This window comes from Bos taurus, chromosome 8 (assembly GCF_002263795.3).
Source record: "Bos taurus isolate L1 Dominette 01449 registration number 42190680 breed Hereford chromosome 8, ARS-UCD2.0, whole genome shotgun sequence".
NCBI classification, from domain to species: Eukaryota; Metazoa; Chordata; class Mammalia; order Artiodactyla; family Bovidae; genus Bos; species Bos taurus.
In genome coordinates, this window is record NC_037335.1 from 110,672,664 (window position 1) to 110,692,800 (window position 20,137).

Genomic DNA, 20,137 nt, shown 5'->3' on the forward strand with positions numbered 1-20,137 from the left:
CCAACTGAGCTCTTTGGCCCCAGCCCAGCTCCAGGCGCCCCCCGAGTCTCCTCCCCTCTCCCCAGGCTCCTGTCGATCCCCCCGCGGTGCTGCGGGCCTCAGTTTCCTCCCATGTGAAGCAGGTAGCTCGATCCTTTCCTTAGGCAAAGGGCACACCGAGGCGGGTCCGGAGCCAGAGTCGCCGTGCTCCCGGCCGCCTGTGGGCGGGGCCGGCGCTCCTCCCCCGCGCCGCCCGGCGGCCCCGCCCCGAGGGCGGCCCCCGCCCGCGCCCTGCCCGCCCCGCCCGCGCCCTGCCCGCCCCAGCCCCGCCGCCCGCAGCCAGCTGAGCACAGCTGGACCCAGCAGCAGCCGTCGCCAGCGCCGCAGCCGCAGGTAGGCGAGGGGAGCGACCACGACCCCGGGACGCCCGGGGATCCCGGGCTTCTGGGTCCTTTCTCCCTCCGCGCGCGGGCTGAACTCGCCGGCGCCTGGAGCTCGGCCCAGCAGCCGGGGCATCGCGGAAAAAGGGCCCCCCTTCCCCCCACCTTGCGAGTCTTCCGGGGGTCGGGGAGAGCTGGGGGGCTCGGGTGGGGAGTGAGGGGATTCAGGCCTCCACCCACAGGCCCCGTGGTGCACTCGAGCTGACTTTGACCCACTTAGCGCCGGTGGGGTGCGTGGGCCCGGGGTCAGCCCCGCACTCGCCCGTAGGTGGTCTCAGGCTTGCAGAGGTCTGGGCGGCGACTCCGCCGGGGAGTCTGCCTCGCGCATCTCCAGGAGTAATGCCTCTGCCTGCGCTCCCCTGGAGATGAGGAGCCCCCACCCCCACCTCCTTCCTCTTTCTGGGCCCAGCACTATTAGGAAGTTCTTCCTCTTACTGGTCTGGGATCGGCTTGCCGCTGCTACCTGTCGGCGCTGTCCGTCCCTCCGCCCTGCAGAGCACGGGCCCTTCCCTGACTCACACGGAAACTTCTTTGAGGTGAGGACAGGGATTGGAACCAGACTTTCTCCCTGGGATCCCCATCTCTGCTTGGGTCCACACGCCTCAGAATCTGATAACTGCGTGTCCCCTGGCCCAGCGCAGCCCGGCTGCTCTCCGCAGTGGCCGAAAGCAAGGCCCCGGGCCGAGGAGGCTGGCGGGGCTGCAGGGAGCTTCGGCCTCAGACACCCAGACATCCGCCCTTTATTCCGCCCTCACATCTAACTCAAAACAGGGAGGACAGTTTTATGACACCCAGAACTCAGGAGAGCAGGGGAAAATCAGGGTGCCCTGTGGGTGACTGCTTTTCGGCTTTTCCTGGAAGCCGGGGCCTCTGGGGACTTTTCTGAGGCTAACCCTGCGGGTCCTGCTCTCCCAGGACCGTGTTTCTGACCAGAGCCCTATGAACTCTTGCTGCACTGCGCTTTACAGTAACCACAGCTTGATGGAATCTCACCAGCCTGGTTCCACAGTTGAGAAAGCTGCAGGGCCCTGAGAGCTGGTGAGCGGCTGATACACAGCGAGGAAGGGGCCGGCCTGGGACTCAGTGCCATTCGCACTTGGCTGACTTCTAGCTCCTGGGGCTTTAGACTCTTCTTGAGCCTCGAGTTCCATTCACTAAGAAACTGAGCACTACACACACACACACACACACACACACCCCTCCAAGACATACTCACACTCTGGAGTGCTGGTTGGCATTTCTTGGGGATGTTAATTAAGGGGAAGAGGCCTGGAATGGAGGAGGAAGGTTGGGAGGGGGAACGGCAGCTTCCAGTTCCCCTGAAACTCCATTTTCCTTTTTGAGGCCTCACTATTTATAAATGCCAGGGAAATCATAAACAGCCCGGGGAGCTTGAATTGGCACCCGGGTGAGTTTCGCAGCAAAAAAAGTTACTGTGTGAATCAGGGAAAGGAACTTTACTCCAGAATTTTCCATAGTCTTTTTTATTGGGGACTGACATCAATTTGGAAAAGCAGGCATCTCCCAGGAGGGGTTTCCTTCCTTCCCTTCTTCCTTGATTCAGCACTCTTCAGGGCCTGTGTTCAGTGTCTTGCCCTGCGAGGGCCCAAGAGCCTTGAGGAAGGCAAAGATATTTGTCCTCAAGATGCGTCTCATCTATAGTGTTCGGAACAAAGTTGCAATACTGAGAATTAACTTCAGCCTATAAAGGGGTGACTAAGTCTGTTTGGGCCACCCAGACCTCAGAAATGAGTAAAAGTTTCCCAGGAGATAAGGCGATGGGCAGTAAGACATGCTGAGAAGCAGGCACAGCTCGTGCAAAGGCACTGAGGCTTTCTGAGCAGTCCACAAGGCGAGGATGCAGATGAGGGAAAGGTGGAGTGGTGGGAGTTGAGACTGTAAATCAAGAGGGAAAGGAAAAGGAAAGGAAAGTGAAGTCGCTCAGTCGTTTCCGACTCTTTGAGACCCCATAGACTGTGTAGCCTACCAGGCTCCTCTGTCCATGGGATTTTCCAGGCAATAGTACTGGAGTGGATTGCCATTTCCTTCTCCAGCGGATCTTCCCGACCCAGTGATGGAACCCAGGTCTCCCGCATTGTAGACAGATGCTTTACCATCTGAGCCACCAGGGAAGACCATAATCAAGAGGGAGCTAGATCGTAAACTAAGGGCTTGGACTTTAGCCTGAGGGCAGTGATCAAAACTCTGAGTAATCTGGTGGCTTTGTAGCAGATGCTTTGGAAGGGGCTGCACTGAAGGCTTCCCTGGTGGCTCAGACAGTAAAGCGTCTGCCTGCAATGCCGGAGACCCGTGTTCGAGCCCTGGGTTGGGAAGATCCCCCAGAGAAGGAAATGGCCACCCACTCCAGTACTCTTGAGAGGCTTCTCAGAGCCTGGTAGGCTACAGTCCATAGGGTCGCAAAGAGTCGGACATGACTGAGCGACTTCACTTTACTTTTCACTCAAGATACAGGGATTCCTTAGGAGGCTACTGGATGGTCGAGTGAAGGAGAGTGCAGGTCTGAACCAGACCAATGGCCATGGGATGGACCAGAGTGGCAGATTCTGGAATCCCAGCTGAAGAACCCGTCAGAACTGGCAGCAAATTTTATCTAAAAGCAAGTAGTGGGCTTGCAGCTATTGGACAAGGTTGCCAAGTTATTCTGAGATTTTCAGTATTGAGTTTTACTTTTAAAGCAAAGAAATATTGTTAAAGATTCAAGCCTTGCTGTATGACACAGGGAGGTCAAATCTGGGGCTCTGTGACAACCTGGAGGAGTGGGATGGGGTGGGAGGTGGAAGGGAGGTTCAGGAGGGAGGGGCATGTGAGTACCTGTGGGTGATACATGTTGATGTTTGGCAAAGACAACACAATATTGTAAAGCAGTTATCCTCCAATTGAAAATAAACTCTAAAAAAAAAAGAGATTCAAGCCTAGAGAATAGAGTAAGCCTCATCCCTGTAACCCCTTCTTGCCCCAGAGGTGGCCCTGTGGACAGCTATGTGTGCAGTTCTGTGGAACTGTCGCAAGCAAGAGCTGAATACTGGATGCCTTCACGCTTCTTAGCCATCCAGTGCCGGAGGGTCACTTCTCCCCACTTCATGTCGGCAGCTTGGGTCTCTGGTGAGAAGCTGTCAGGTCATAGAGATGATTTCTGCATATTCTGTCATCCCTTGCTGGGGCACTGGTCTCTGGTTTTCTTCAAGAGAACTTTACAGCCCATATCTACAGTCTCTGAGCATGGATTAGTTATTAGAGATGGCAGAACTGAGAGAAGTTAGATGCACTGACTTAGGAGTGGAGCTGTAATCTGAGTTATTTTGAGTGACTTTGGGCAAGTCCTGGCTCACGGGGCCTCAGTGTCCTCATCTGTGAAATGGGGAGATGTTGGTCTCCATGATAAAAAGCTACCTTTTAGTAAACCAAGCGCTGGGGCGTTAATTACTTTGTTGGTTCTTCACGATCATGTCTCTGAGTTAGGTCCTGTTATCTGCTTCTGTAGAGGACGTAACTGAGGCTCAGAGAGGCTAAGGAATGTACTTTGGCTTGTGAGGCAGTTAGGTGTCAGTGCTAGGATTCCGGAGGTCTGACTGTAGGGCGGTAGCTCTTAATCACTGCCTTAAATGTTCTACTGGCGAAGCCATCTAGTCCTGACGTTATGAGAACTGCAGGTGGAGTTTTGCTGGGGCTGTGAGGAGGGGTGCTGATCCGCATGCATGGTGTGGGGAGTTTAGGCCTGGAGGGGCCTCTCAGGACTGTTCGTTCAGTTCAGTAGCTCAATCGTGTCCGACTCTTTGCGACCCCATGGACCACAGCATGCCAGGCCTCCCTGTCCATCACCAACTCCCGGAGTCCACCAAACCCATGTCCATCAAGTCAGTGATGCCATCTAACCATCTCATCCTCTGTCGTCCCCTTCTCCTCCTGCCCTCAATCTTTCCCAGCATCAGGGTCTTTTCCAATGAGTCAACTCTTCGCATGAGGTGGCCAAAGTACTGGAGTTTCAGCTTCAGCATCAGTCCTTCCAGTGAACACCTAGGACTGATCTCCTTTAGGACGGACTGGTTGGATGACCCTGCAGTCCAAGGGACTCTCTAAATTCATGCTTTTCTGTACTACCTACAGGACTCAGAGTGTAGGTCCATCTTTCCTCCATTTCAGGAAATCCCGGCTCTGAGAGGACAGAGACTTGCCCAGGTTCACTCAGAGAGTTAACTGGGGGCCCAGCCTCCTTTCACTGCTGGAGCCCCCGCTCAGGAAAGCTTTCTGAGGAAGCCAGGAAGAATGGGCAACATCTCTCTCCCCGGCCCTCCCCTCCCCATGGTTATTTCCTGAGAAAACGTCAGCAGAAGCAGGGAAAACCTGGTCCCAGGAGCTATGTACTTTGTAGGGGAGGGAAAGAAAGAGACCAGTGTTCAGGCAGCTGGGGGATGTTAAGTAAAAATATCTCCTCCCTTTCAACCGAGTGAGCATGTGTCATATTTCAGCCTGATGTGGTTTGCGAGTTTGGAGACCACAGGCAGGCTGGGTTCCTGCTGCTCTCTGGCTTTTCCTCCCCACCCCCAACCCCCTGCTGTTGCTGCCTGCTCTCCCCTGCCCTGCCCAGGACCACATCAGCAATTTAAGGGCAGGGCAGAGAACAGCGGTGGGTGTGATGGGCAAGGCTGGACAGCAGAAGGCCTGGGCTTGAGTCCTGGTTTTGCCATTTGGCAAAATACTGGGTGACTTGAGCTAGTCCGTGCCTTCCGCTGGGCCCGTGTCCCCTGGCGTTAGGCGGGTGGACAGAATAATGTCACGCCCTCCCAGCCCCGGCGGCCTCTGAGCCAGGGGGCTTTGTGCCCACTGCAGGGACATGGGGCCCCCACGTCTCTAAGCATGAAGTGAGCCCACAGCAGTCACCCTTGTTTGAGTGACTTGCACCAGCATCAGCTGGAGATTCGGCTGCTGTTCATAAATTGGGTCTTTGTGAATTCAGTTGGTTGCCCATTTTACAGATACGGCAGTTGAGGCCTAGGATTCATGCATGTATCCCATTCCCTGCTCTACAAGCAGTAAGGGTGAGGACCCCTGTCGGTGGCGTTCTTACTGTGTTCACTTTTCGTCTTTACCATCTTGTTTTATCTTTTTAACAGCTCCACTAGGGAGGAGATATTTACTCAGTTTTACAGATAAGGAAACTGAGGCTCAGCCCAGAGAAATGAAATGCCTTCCTTTTCTTTTTTGAGCCTCACAGTAGCCCTGAGGTTGTTATGGGCCCCATTTTACAGATGAGGAAGCTGAAGTCTGGAGATGTGAGCGCTCATGCCTGGGGTCCCCAGGGACCACGTAGCCAGATAGGTTCTTTCCCAGGCCCCATCCTGCTGCGTCCTGGTGCCTCACAGGTTCTGTCTGAGGGTGCGTCTCTGCACCTCTTGCACCCAATTTTTGGACTCAGGATTAACAGTTTTCTTCCTTGGCTGTAACGTGTCCCTAAAACGTGCCCTTCCCAAGGGGGACTCCAGGGGCAGTTTGAGCCGTGGAGCTTCTCAGGGAACTGGGATGAAGGTGCCACGCCAGTAGGGGTGGATTTATTTATTCTGCTGAACCGGTTAAGCAAACAGCCTTCTTTCCAACTTCAGCAAGGATATCATTTGATCCCAGTTTATTTGCAAACAAATGATATATATACGGTATATGTAAGCCTTCAGGGTGGGGCTTGGCCCTTAATTTTCCTTCTATAGTGGCTGTGGCAGGGCTGGGCCCTTGGTGGGTACTCAGTAAATGCTGGTTAATTTTGGAGGAGCGGCAGAGTGTTGTGGGTGGGATACCCACAGGATATGTCTTTTTTTTCCCCCTCCTCCAATGACTTTTTTTCTTTTTTATAAATATAGTAATTATGATAGAAAATGTAGAAAATAAAAATAGTATAAACAATAAGAATGTCCATAATTCTGCCAACACAAGATAATCAGTGTTAACATTTGGGTGCATTTCCTTCCTAATATTTTCAGCACATATTCTTTTACCCCTGACAGAACTGTGGTCATAACACATTTGTAATCTTCTGTTCTGACTTTCTGCATTTTTTTTCCCAAATGTTATAACATAAATATTTTTTCATGTTATTTAGTACTCTAAATTTAATTTTTTAAAGAGTTTTAAAAGTATACTCTAAGTGGATAAATGCATGTTTATCTAAAATCTTTCATTCTAATAGACTGGGGGATTAAAGAAAATAATGAATTCTATTTGTAAAAAAAAGTTTCACATTTTTATTATTAAAATGATGAATGCTGACCTGATTTTTTTTGTTATTCTCTATTATTGTATCTATGATGTGAGTGATTCACTTCACATCGTCTGTTATTAGGCATTCAGGCTGCTGATAAACAGTGCTGCAATGAGCATTCTAGTGCATAAATTATTCCTTTCTCATTGTTTTCTAAAAGAGAGCCCAAGAAATGGAGCTGTTGAGTCAAAAATGACAAATTTACAGCTTTTGCTACATTTTGCCAAACTTCCATGCTTGAAAGGTTGTAGCAGTTTGTATTTCCACCAGCCTTTCTTTGGGGAACATCTGAGGCTGGTTATCAAAAGCCTAACTGTGCTGTTAGAAGGCTCAGGGACCATTCTTCTGAAACATTTCTTCATTTAGCAAACACAGGCATAACTCAGAGATACTGAGGTTTCCATTCCGGATCGCCACAGTAAAGTGACTATCACGATAAAGCAAGGCGTACAGAATTCTTGGTTTTCCAGCGCGTGTAAAAGCCGTGTTGACACTACGCTGTCGCCTGTTTAGTGTGCAACAGTGTTCCGTCTCAAAAATCAAGGTACGTACCTTAACTCAAAAACACTGCATTGCTAAAAAACGCTACCCATCATCCGAGCCTTCAGCTAGTCACGGAAGTAACAGCATAGATTACCGATGACCAATCACCATAACAAATACAACAATCATGAAAAAGTTTAAACAGACTATGGCAAGAATTCCCAAAATGTGATGCAGAAACACAGAGTAAGCAAATGCTATTGGAAACATGATGTCACAAGACCATTTGCTCAAAGATTGCCACAAACCTTCAGTTTGTGAAAAATGTAGTCTCGATGAAGCTCAGTAAACTGAAGTGCAATAAATCGAGGTATACCTGTAGATTTGCACAGTTCGGCATCAGCAAGTGCTAAAGATTAAGATCCTGGGCAGAGGAGGCAGGGAGAAGCTGGTTCGCACCGCAGTTTCTGCTTTGCACTCGCCACAGACCTAAGCTGCGGCCCGGTCAGCGTGCTGCCTCCATGTTCAGGATGTAAGTGCTTGCCTTTGTTTCCAGACTTCAGTGTGACTGAGGTCACCCTCTGCAGAAGGCCCCTCTCCTGACTGCCTCCTCACCTAGAAGCCCTTTCCAGATTCCGACCCTTACAGTTAGACCTCAGAAGCTGCCTGGTCCCACCTCCTCACTTCATGGCCGGGAATACTCAGACCCAGAGAGAGCAAGTGAATTTCCTAAAGCTCAGAGTAAGTTCTCTGATTGCTGCTCCGCCACTTGTGAGATTTCAGAAGTACTCATCTAAATGAAAACGATTTCAGTGATCATAAAGCCCAAGGCCTGGGGAGATTAAGGAACTGGGCCGTGGTCAGCCCCCGAGTCTGTCCTGGCAGTGTGGTCCTGGGAAAGTCATTTTCCTTTTTAGCCAGTTTCCCCTACTGTGAATTGAGGACTGTCACCTCTCGTCCACCTGGGTTTACTTTTCCACCAGTCGAAGGCTTAATTTCAAGCCTCAGTGGCAGGTCTTGGTCTCTTGAGTGTGCGTCCTGAAGTGGGGTGTTTTTTGAGGTCACTGGTGGCGCTGGTGTTAAAGAATCTGCCTGCCAGTGTAGGAGACGTAAGAGACCCAGGTTCGATCCCTGGGTCGGGAAGATCCCTTGGAGGAGGAAATGGCAACCCACTCTAGTATTTTTGCCAGGAGAATACCTTGGACAGAGGAGGCTGGTGGGCTATACAGTCCATGGGGTCACAAAGAGTGCAGGCGTGAGGGCAGAGACTTATTTTTACAACACCAAAAAAGACCTTTGGACCTTTTCTCTCCTCAGGGGAAGGGTTCTGTCAACAGTGTTGCGACTGGACGTAAGAGACGTTTTAGAGCATCTCAAACTTACTGTGCTCCCAAATCACCTGGGAATTTTGTGAAAATGCAGATTCTGGCTTAGTATGTCTGGAGTGGGGCGTGACACTTCCTTTTTTTTTTTTTTTTTTTTGGCCTTGAAACATGTGGCATCTTCCCTAACCAGGGATGGAACCTGTGCCCCCTACATTGGGAGCACAGAGTTCTAACCACTGAACCACCAGGGAGTCCCCGTCTGCACTTCTAATGCCCTCCCAGCTAACGCAGATGCTGCGGGTCCAGGGACCACAGCTGGCATGCGTGTGCGCACGCGCTCGGTTATACCCAACTCCTCAGGCCCGTGGACTGCGTGCGCGCATGCGCTGTTATTCCCAACTCGGCAATCCCGTGGACTGTAGTCCGCCAGACTCCTCTGTCAGCGGAATTTTACAGGCAAGAATACTGGATCGGGTTGCCATTACCTTCTCTCGGGAATATTCCCGACCCAGAGATCGAACCCATGACTCTTGTGTCTCCTGCATTCACAGGTGGGTTCTCTACCAGCTGAGCCACCAGGGAAGCCTAGTAAGATTCTAAATCCTTTGTTCAAGGCCCAGACTAGAGCCGAGAACTCCTGATATCTTATCCTTGAGGTTCTTTCTTCCCATTGTACTTGCTTCTGTCATCTCATAGCACTAAGCGGAACTGTATTTGGTCCGCAGTTATGTTTCTAGAATCTGAACAGCCCTTGAATTTCAGAGCAGGGCAGGGCTCTTCTTTAGGAGAGAGTGACTCAGTAGGATGTCATCTGAAGGGGGAGAAATACAGCTGAAGGGCCTAGTGTTTGGCATAAAACATTTCCACCAGAAGTTTTTATACTTAAGGTTATACGTATTATTCTCTTACAGCTGTAGGCTGCAAACTACAGCCCTGGGGAAGCCCCAGCCTGTTTTTGTATGCCTCCAAGCTAAAAATGGTTTTTACATTTTTAAAATACTGTAAAAAAGAAAATCCGAAACTGAACAAGGAAGAATCTGCAACAGGGTGTGTGGCTGCAAAGTTTAAACTATTTCCTATCTGGCTCTTTTCTCTCTCTTTCTCTCTTAAAAATGTTGGTCATGGCATGTGGGATCTTAGTTCCCTGACTCGGGATCGAACCTGTGCCCCCTGCAGTGAGAGTACACAGTCCTAACCACTGGACCCCCCAGAGAAGTCCTAGCACTTCACAGTAAAAGTTTGCTAACCCCTGGTCTAGAGTAACTGGAGCTTTATATTTTTGTCTAGTAAGCAAGAGGCCCAGCTTGAAGTCTGGTGAGACCAAGCTGTCGGGGAGGCGGCCTGACTTGGTGGCAGCTGCTCAGGCACCTTAGCCGTGTGACCCTGAGCACAGCACTTCACCTCTCTGAACTTGTGTTCTTCCTTCACAAGACGGGGACTGTGACAGCTGCCCGCTGAGTTGAGAGGATGAGACACGATGTATGTAAGGAATTTACACTGGGTAGGTGCCCAATGACAGCTGGTGTCATTTGAACCCTCTGGCGTTGCCTGACAGGGCACACACCCTCCCCAAATCTGACTGCAGCAGGAAATGGCAGCCCACTCCAGTGTTCTTGCCTGGAAAGTCTCAGGGACAGAGGAGCCTGGCCGGCTGCAGTCCATAGGGTCGCAGAGAATCAGATAAGATTGAAGGAACTTCACACACACACATACCCCAAATCTGAGGGTCCTCTCAGCGATCTGGAAACAGTCTTTTGGAAGAAAAACACCTCTGTTCCCGCTTCTCCTTCACCCCTTCACCCCCGCAGGGCAGAAAGCTCCTTTTTAGCCATCCAAACAGATGGGGTTCCTGATGATTATACACCTTCACTAATGGCAAGCTCTCTACCCACTCCTTCCATGGGCGGGCAGCTCTAAGATCTAACCCAGCGAATAGGCTTCACAGGAGCCCCAGGCAAGGATGGTGACTACTGGAAGGAGACACCCCTCTTTAGGGCTCCATGCAGCATGCGGGCCGTGACCAAAGCTGGTTTACAGACCTTGTTTCTAAGTTGTGGCAGCCTTAAGGCCCAAAATGGAAAACAGACCGACTTGGAGTTAGCTGGGGTTAACTATTCTTGCCTGGGAAGTCCCAGGGACAAAGGAGCCTGGCGTCCATGGGGTCGCAGAGTTGGACACAACTTAGCGATTAAGCAATAACAACAGTTCTACACCAGTGAATCTGAAATTCGACGGCTCCCGGCGTCCAGAGCGCAGGAAAGCGTGTAATGCTCTTTTTGCCCATAGGTGGCAGCACCTGCGCCCTTTGCCGTCTCTGAGAACGTGTTTGTGCATGAGTGTTTACACACGTGTGCACACACGTGAACATGCGTGTGATTTACTAGTTTCTGCCTTCCTTGAATCTTGAGCTGTGGTGGCCCTAGGCTAGACTCTGGGATACAGGGAAGCGGGTCTTAGTCTGACGGGGGAGGCACACTTGGAAACAGAGTGTAACAGTGTGGCAGGGAAACCGGCCGAGGCTCAGAGGAGCTCAGCCTCACGGGGAAGGGGGGGTTAGAGGTGAGTTCTCGGAGGAAACCTGGGCTTGATCATGAGCGGAAGGAGAAAAGAACAGGGATGGAAGAGAGCTCGGGAACAGAGGAGACAGTCTGTGCAAAGATTATAGGCAGATTTAAGGGCCAGTGCAGCTGCCTCTGGCTGGAGCTTGGAGGGGTGTGGGTGGAAGACGGGAACTGGGGAGAGCTGAGGCTCAAGACTGATGAGGGCAGACCATAAAAGGCGCGCATGGTTAAAGGGCCGCTGAGGACGTTGGGTTTTACCTGGGGGCCATCAGGGAGTCATGGCTGAGTCTGCGCAGAGGAGCAACGTGGTCTGGCTTGCTCTGGAGGGGAGGAGGGAGTGGGTGGGAGGACGGGGTGGGAGGAAGTGGGAGGACGGGTAGGAGGCATGGCAGCCTCCCAGGCAAGAGGCTGAGGGGCCTGGACCAACGTGTTGGCAGTCGGGGTGGGGAGCAGTGGGCGCGTTCGGGTAGAACCAGCGGTGTAGGGAGGCGAGAGTGACGGAGCCGGGGTGGCTGAAGAGGATGCCCGGCGTCCGTCCAGACGGGGGATGGTGGTGCTGATGCTGAGATGCGGAACCTTGAGCGTAAAAGAGGTTGCCCTTGGGAACAATTACAGCACCGCCAGAGAGGGTGAGGGTGAGATGTGGAGGTGTGTCGAGAAGGGGGCTGGATTTGAAAGGTTCATCCTCACGGAGTTAACGGAAAGTGGGAACTGCTTAATCATTTGCAGGAGCCCAGCTCTGTGTTGGAGAAGGAAATGGCAATCCACTCCAGTGTTCTTGCCTGGAGAATCCCAGGGATGGCGGAGCCTGGTGGGCTGCGGTCTATGGGGTCGCAGAGTCGGACACGACTGAAGTGACTTGGCAGCAGCAGCTCTGTGTTCATCTACCCCACGGAACTGGGAAGTTTCTATGGAACTCTTTGAAGGGAGCCCACGAAGGTGGCACTTAACTCCAGGTCCCAGGGCCCAAATAAGCCCCCAGCCTCTTTCTGGATCTCTTGCTGTGCACTGGTGCCGCTCACGATGTAGAAAGCCCCAGGGATGTCTGGGCCGTCTACTGTCAGCTAAGAATAGGGTTCACTCGCATCTTAATCCAGGGAGCCTGCAGGGCCCCGCTGCCTTTGGGATCTTGGAGTCTCTCCGCCTGGCTTGGAGAAGCTGGTTTGGGCAGAGCCCTTTTCCAGTTCAGGCAGGAGCCAGTTTGCTCAGCGGCTCCCTGAATGTGGCTGACTGGGAGTCTGGGAGTGACTAAGGGTGAAGACCCCGGGTGTCTCTGAAAGTGTGGGTGCTGAAAGCTTGGGGCTGCACAAACCACTCTGGGTGCGCGTGGGCTGGCCCTGCGTTTGGTCACTCAGCGTACACCCACGGGTCCTCCTGTTTGCCAGGTCACGTGCCAGGCCTGGGCTTCAGAGGCAGAGCAACCTCACGGAGCCCATGGTCTCATGGGAGAGAAAGACTCATCAGCATATGATGGTAATACAGTCTTGCAACAGTGGAGCAACGCTAGGCATAGAGGTGGGAATATGGCATGTGAGAGGCTTGGCTCCGAAGTCTGCATAAGTACAGCATGAGAAAGATACACTTTTTAGAAGCAGACTGAGAGTTAAGTGGTAGAGTAAGCACATACATTATTCAAAATCCTTGACATATTTTATCTCATTTGATCTTCATAAGAGTTCAGACACGATTGAGCGACTTTCACTCATTCACTCACTCACTCAATGACCTCATGGGGTAGGTTCTAACACCTACCCCACAATTCCTGTTTTACAGAGAATGAAACTGAGGCTCAGAAAGGTGACGTAACTTGATTGTTACATGTTAGTTAAATGAAGGGCCCTTTGGTCTAACTTCACGATCTTAAGCCACAGTTCTGAAGCTGACCATAAGCTGAATTCAGTCATACAATGGGGTTACTTTAAATGCTCATGGGATTTTTGGCTGTATTAATAGAGGCATGGCGTCTAGAATGATGGAGGTGAGAGTTCTGCTGCCCTGCCCTGAAGAGAGCTCATCCAAGTGTTTAATTCTGGGTCTTGCGCTGTCGGTAGGGACAGGGTTCATTTAAAGTAGATCAGGGAAGCCGGGGGAGGGAACCAGACACCTTGATCTCAGGAAGAGCTGGAGCAAAAGGGGTAGAAGACTCGAGGGGCCCAGGGTTACCGTCGTCAAGTCTCTGAGGGGCCACTGGGAAACGGGGTGCCAGACCTGCTCCGGGTGAGCCCAGAGGGTAGAGTTAGGCCCAGCGTGTAACGGGGCATGGGCAGAGAGAATTCCAGCACATCCCAGCAACAGTGCTCTTAACCAGCCGGACTCTTGAATAGAAGGTTTGCAGCCTTGGCAGGAAGTGAGGGCCCCACTGCTGGAGGTGTGCATGCAGGGGCATGTGACCCTGGATGGGGGGTGGTGGGGGCTGGGGAGGAGCATGAAATGGGCTCTGACCAGATGACCTTGAGCCCCTGAGCCTGGGAGTCTTGGCCCTTTCTTTACAGGTGGTGCTGCTAAGCTCTCGAGCCGCGCTTTCACCTTGGTGCCAAGCCCTTCCGACGGAGCCGCCCTCTTCACTCACAGCCCCACAAGGTAGGTAGAGCAGTGCAGCCACCGCTGGGTCCTCCTAAACCCAGCCTGGCTGCCGGGGGGTCTGGATGGGCCTGGGGAAGCAGCCGCTGGGCGCACACATGGTGCAAAGGCAGTCCCTGGGGTTTTTCTAGTAAAGCTCAGAGAGCATTCTGCCCTTGCTTCATTTGCTCCTCAGCCTCCCTAGAGAGGGAGGCCAGGCAAGGGTGATCCCTTGGGGAAGAGGCAAGAAGTGGGCTGGGTGCCAGGACTCCTGGGCCCCCACCCCCGGCTGTGCTGCTCCTGCACTGGGTGACGGTAGGAAGGTGCTTGCCCTCTCCGGGCTGCTGGTAGCGCCTCGGTTGGAGGGTGGACTCCCACCGAGGGTGGACTCCCATGAGGAGGAGGTGCAGGAATTCTTTGGAAGGGTGAGAAAAGCTGGGGTGCGGCTGCCAAGGCTCCGGGCTTGTTGACCGGAGGAGGAGTGAGAAGTGTGAGTCACAGGGAAGGTGCATGAGTCACACTCACCTGGGCCGGCCGGCAGGGCGGGGCCCACCTGACTATCAGATTCACAGGTGACCCGCTGGAGGAGGTGAAGAGGCAGGGCACGGAATGCAGAGTCCTCTGGCCAGAAGCAGGAGACCTGGCTCAGGTCCCAGTTCAGGCCTCGGTTTCTCTGCCTGTGAAATGGGTGCATTGGTCTCCCCCACCCACCTAACAAGGTTGTCGTGCGGACTGCATCAGCTCACAGATGCCGAAGGGCCTTTGTGAGCTGGAAAAAGGGGAAGGATCATCGCTAGGGGGATAACCCAGCTTCCCGTGTTGAAACAGAGAGAAGTGAGTTTCTGATAGTAACTGTGCGGAAAGACTGGGAAACACTGCTCTGGTGACCTTGACTGCCGAAAGGAGAAGGGGCCGAGAACCTCCAGGGCTTACTCATCCCCACAGCCCGGCTGGCTTCCAGGCGGTGACGTGACAGGCCGACCACAGTTGGTGCTGTTCCTCTTTCCCCAAGCCCAGACGCAAGGGCCTTCCGATGCTGCGGCCTCAATGCTGGACTCCCACAGAGGGGGAACAGCCGCCTCCCAAGGGCACGAGATGAAGGGGCCTCCCCCAGCTGCCCATATGGACCGGCAGGGGCCGCCCTGGCTCTGATGCTCTAGAGTCTGAGACTCAGAGCCTTGACAACTCCCAGAGCCCGATGGCCTGAGCGTTGTGTCCCCACAAAGGGTTATATTCTCTGAATGCTTTGGCAAGTGACACAGGAACCATCTTCTGCTTTCCCACTTCTGCAGAAGTGTGCAGCCGCTGTGCGCCTGTCAGCTGAGGGCTCTCTGCATCTTCACCCTGTCCCGCTGTCCCTGTGCTGGGCCCCGCCTCTCGCGCACTCCCCAGTGACCCCTCCGTGTCCATGCCTCCTGGTGTTTCCTCAGCTCTTCATGCCCCACCTCGCTGGAGCCCCGGGTGCCTCCTCCTCCTGGAAGCTCTCTCTCTCTCCTTTTTGCTTCTGGCAGGCTGCACCGTTCACTTTGTCTCCTACTTCTGCGGCCTCCCTAATTGGGGCCCTGTTTTTTTTTCCTCAAATGTTCAGCAGGAGTCTGACCACTTCCTGTCTGGTAAGACATAGAGGCTCATTCACTCATTGATTTGTTCATGCGTGTGTGCCTTCATTTGACAGGTATTTATTTAGGCCCTGGGCTGGGGGTTGGAGAATCAGCAAAGAATGAGATTTTCCCAACCCTCGTGGGTCTTACCGTCTTGGGTCTTATATAAGTTATTGTTGTTTAGTCGCTAAGTCGTGTCCAACTCTTTGCCACTCCAAGGACTGTAGCCTGCCAGGCTCCTCTGTCCATGGAATTCTTCAGGCCAGAATGCTGGAGTGGATAGCCATTCCCTTCTCCAGGGGATCTTCCCAAACTAGGGATCGAACCCGGGTCTCCTGCATTGGCAGGCGGATTCTTTACCGCTAAGCCCCCAGGGAAGCCCTACGGAATCCATTATACACAGAACAAACTCATCCCTTCTTCGGCTGTGAAGGAAGGGACCGGCGTTAGGAGAGCAGATGGGACTGGGCGGGTGTGATGGGCTCTTGTCTGGACAGATGAAGGAGAGAGATGGAAGGAACAGTGTGAGTGAGGGACAGTGTGAGGGAGAGGAAGGAGCTGGGAACAGAGCACGGCGAAGGGAGAAGGGCCTGGAGACCAGGCGGCGCCTCCGTTGTGCGGGCCCTCGGGGGCCTTGGTTAGGGTTTGGAGTTTTATCTAGACCCCTGGGGAGGCACGGAGGTTTTAAAGTAGGGGAGAGTTTTGCCCCAATTTCAGGATTGGAACCCTTGAAAGAGACAGTCGCCAAGTCCCGCCCTGAGGAGCCCCGAGGATGTAATTTTTGGCTTTTCCACACTGTGGCGTCCTGACACTGCGCCTCAGGATGAGGCTTGGTGTCGGCAGTCCTGGAAATGAGCCCTTTCCAGCATTCTCTGGGCTTGCGTGTTTTCATTGTCGAGCTTCTGCATTGGAGAGCGGAGGTGAATCAAACCTGGGGGCCCTGGGAGATCCAGACTCCTGCTGGTTGTTGCCTGGGGCCCCGGGAGCCTCAGAGGGCTTCCCCGCCGAGTCTAGCGCTCTGCTGAGGGGTTGGCAAGGGAAGCAAAGGAGGCAAGTCCAGGCAAGGAAGGTGCGCGTGCGAAAGCTCAGCCCCCTGGGGGTACCTCTGTGTTTGGGAGCTAGTGGGCAGAGTGGTTAAAGAGACTTTGAGTGCAGGGTCCTGACCCTCTGGATGCCAGGAGCCACGGCAGGTCTTGAGCTGAGGAGTTGCTTGAGCAATGAGATGTGAGGTCAGTTGGTGGGATGCAGAGGGGGTTGGAAAGAACGAATGTCACTGGGCGCAGCCTCGTCCCTCCCACCCACCTACACGCGCAGTAAATCGCTCCGGGCTGGTTTCTTTCCTGTCCTGTCGGTTCGTTCCCCCATTGGGCAGCCCTCCTCCGTTGTTTCACTGGGGTTTGGTTACAACCTGAACTCCAGAGGCCAACAAGTCCGAGCATTACTCTAGCTCTGACTTGCTCTGTGCCCCTTGACACACCCCCCTCAGTCCCAGTTTCCTCATCTGTGAAATGGGAATGACAGTAGGGTTGCTGAGGATTAATAATGGGGACGTGAAGTCCTAAGCACATGCCTGGTACCTGGTGATGGCTTCGTTATCCTTCCTTCCTTGTTGGTAGGTAATGGCCGAGTCCATGTCATCATCCATCCCTCTGTGACCATAAATCTGTAATTTGAACTGGAAACAAGGTGTCCCCGGAAGCCCTGAAAGAGGCCTCTAGTGGGACCCCGAGTGGTTTGGAAAAGCCTTTACGTTTCCCCACCGGGGTCTGGACCAGGGCTCGGCTGTCTTTTAGCCCCAGGACTCAGCTCAAGGCTGGCCTATCCCGGTTCTCTTAAATACTAAACAAACACACAAAAGTATTAATTAATTAAAAATAGTCATGAACCTTGCGCATCAACCTAGCAGCACCTTCATCTTATGATTGAGGAATCTGGGGCCCAGAGAGGGACGGTGACCCTTCCAAGGTCATCCAGCCTTTCAGTGGCAGGCCTAGACCTCACTCAAGTATTTATTGCAATTCTAATTTTTAAATGCCAGTCATTATTAACTTTAAAAAAAACCCCAAGTCAACTGGGAAAGGGGTAACACTGGCATGAGCATTTGAGGGTAGGGGTTACCCCGAGGCAATTCTGGGGAGCATCCAGGCTGGAAGGGCCCCAGTGATACATGTTCAACCTCCCAGTTTACATTTGGGGGAACTGAGGCCCAGAGAGGGGTAGTGGCTTGCTCTGGGTCCCCCGAGAGCAGAAAGCAGAAGAGCAGTCACAGGCCCACTGCCGTCATCTGCCGTGGGTGGGCGGCTCTTCCCCTCAGCCCACCGCCTCATGTTTAAGAGAGAGAGTTAGAACATGCGCAGTGGTCTCCCGAGGAAGTTTGGGGTTTTAATCGTGTCAGTGAGAAGGACCATTTCCGGAACCGTGCGTGCCCCGGTGGTGCCTGTGGAGTTGGGCCTGGCACAACTATTTCAGACCAAACCACAGGGCCCTATTTATAGGCCGATGCGATTAGGTCGGTGTGGTTGGGAGAGGCTCGCCTGTCCTCTGCCCAGCCCAGCCATGGTGAAGGAAGAGTCCCTCAGGGGCGACTCTGACCCGTGGGTGAGTAGCTGGGGGTCTAGGGTTGTCCCCAAAGCCTGCTTGAAAGAAGGACTCCAGGGCTCCCCATGCGGACTCCCTATTCAGCCGCTGGCCAGGCCCCGTGCAGAGATGAAACCGGCTCCAAGCCTGTTCTCTCTGGGCTGAAAAGATCCTCCCCTGCCTCAGAGCAGGCCAGGACCCCTCGCAGCCAGGCCGCTCCAGTGTTTGCCCACTGGTCGGCACCCCAGGCCCGCCTAGCCAGCGTTTGCATTCTGCTGTGGGGGCCACACCTCTGAGCCTTTGCTTCTGCTGTTCCTGCCCCCTGTCTGCCGGCTCCCTGCTCCCCAGAGACAAACACCCACTCTGTTCACCCGCCATGGCCCTGCTGCTCCCGTGCTCCTCCCGGCTGGTTCTTTAGGCCCTGGGCGCTTCCTGCCTTGTGTTCCTGCTGCTGAGGAACCCCCAAGCTCATGTGTATACCCCACGGGGCCAGGAAGTCCTGAGGCAGAGCCTGACACAGGGAGAAGAGGGAGAAAGCCCTGTGTGGTCGGGCCCCTCCTGGGCCATTCACCTGTCTCGTGTAGATGAGGCACTGTCTACATGCTGTGCTACCCAGGAGGTATTTTTAAAAGGTGCGTAGGAGTGAGAGCCAGACTTTGAAATCAGATGGTCCTGGGTTCCGGACTCTGCTTTGCACTTCTTAACTGTGTCATCTTGGGCTGACCCTTTCTGAGCCTCTGTTTCCCCATCTGTAAAATGGGCATGTGCTAGCCTTGGGAAGCATTGTCAACAAGACAGAGCTGAGAAGGACTGGCCATGCTGTCTGGCCCATTTTGAGCCTTCTGTGTGCTGCAGTGAGTGCTGTTTACTCAGGGGGCCAGGGAAGTGCCTTCTCTAGCTCAGTGGAGGGCTCAGTGGGCTTGGGGTCCAGGCGTCCAGCTCCACTCTGTGTTCTCCTCCCCTCCCTTGCTTAGCCTCCTGGGCCTATTCTGTTCCCCAGATCTGGGAGGCTTTGTTTGGGGATTGTTTTGGCTAAGAAGTTTCCTCTGTGGTGCCACTGGATGACTCAGAGCCCTGAGTCACCAGGAGGCTGGGGGCCGGGGAGGAATGGAGTGGGCGGAGGAGGGAAGGAGAGAAGGAACCAGGAAGGGACCTCCATTCCCGCCCAGGCCCTCCCCAGCTCAATGGGCAGAGCTGGCAGCTCCCCGGCGCTGCCTGGCCTCAGTTTCCCCCAGAGTGAGAGGTGCTGGGCGTTGATGAGTGGTTCCCAGTGTGGGCCGAGACTCAGATCCCAGGTTCCTGAGCCCCACCCGTAGCTATAGACTCCGAGGCTGGGCGTGGGGCCTGGGAATCCGAGTTCTCAGGAGCTCCCTGGGTGATTCGGCTGCACACCTGCTCTGCGGAGGTGTCGGGGAACCAGGGAGCCCAAGGCTGCTTGCCCCTGGGCCTCAGAGGGGCTGCTCAGCCACTGCTTGGCCGTCTCCACTCACAGAGAGAGCACTTTTCTTGCTGAATGTCTTGGCAGAATGGTGCCTGGAAAGCACATGGGTTTTAAGCAAATAAACCGGCTTTCTGAAGTACATCAGTTGCTGGAGTAAGTAGACAGATAACTTACATACATGTAATCTACCAGTTTGAATTAATTCAGTGATTTTTAGTAAACTTTCAGACTTACGCCAAAGTCATCACGAGACGTCCAGTTCAAGCACATTTTCATTACCCCTCATCTCCCCTAAAAGGAGCCTGTGCCTGCCTGCTGGCACGCTGCACACCCACCCCCTAATCCCTCAGTGGTCTCCTTTCTGTCTCTCCGGATGCACGGACCTGCGTGCCACTCCCAGCTTCACCCTTTTCTGGCTGTGTGACCTGCAGCTCACCGCCCCTCTGAGCCTTTGACTTTCCCCGTTAGAGGGGGAGGTAGAGCCTCCTTGTAGCTCTTGTTTGAGCACTCTTGCCTGGAAAATCCCGTGGACGGGGAGCCTGCTGGGCTGCAGTCCATGGGGTCGCGAAGAGTCGGACACGACTGAGCGACTTCACTTCACTTTTCAGTTTCATGCATTGGAGAAGGAAATGGCACCCCACTCCAGTACTCTTACCTGGAAAAGCCCATGGACGGGGAGCCTGGTGGGCTGCAGTCCACGGGGTCGCTAAGAGTCGGACACGACTGAGCGACTTCACTTTCACTTTCCACTTTCATGCATTGGAGGAGGAAATGGCAACCCACTCCAGTGTTCTTGCCTGGAGAATCCCAGGGACGGGGAGCCTGGTGGGCCACCGTCTATGGGGTCGCACTGAGTCAGACACGACTGAAACAACTTAGCAGCAGCAGTAGCAGCAGCAGTGT

At 53.6% G+C, this 20,137-nt stretch overlaps 1 protein-coding gene across 7 annotated transcripts in view; it reads left to right on the top strand.

Annotated features, from left to right (window-relative positions):
• Positions 1-301: 301 nt before the first annotated feature.
• GSN (gelsolin) overlaps positions 302-20,137 on the top strand; it is a 60,994-nt gene continuing 41,158 nt past the window's right edge. For 2 of the 7 annotated variants that reach the window (XM_005210608.5, XM_024995842.2), the window contains exons 1-2: positions 302-372; positions 13,549-13,636. Coding sequence is in view for 2 of the 7 variants with exons in the window: in XM_024995841.2 (XP_024851609.1) it covers positions 15,052-15,228 (177 nt within the window). In the remaining 5 variants the exon portion in view is untranslated. 7 annotated transcript variants of the gene reach the window in all.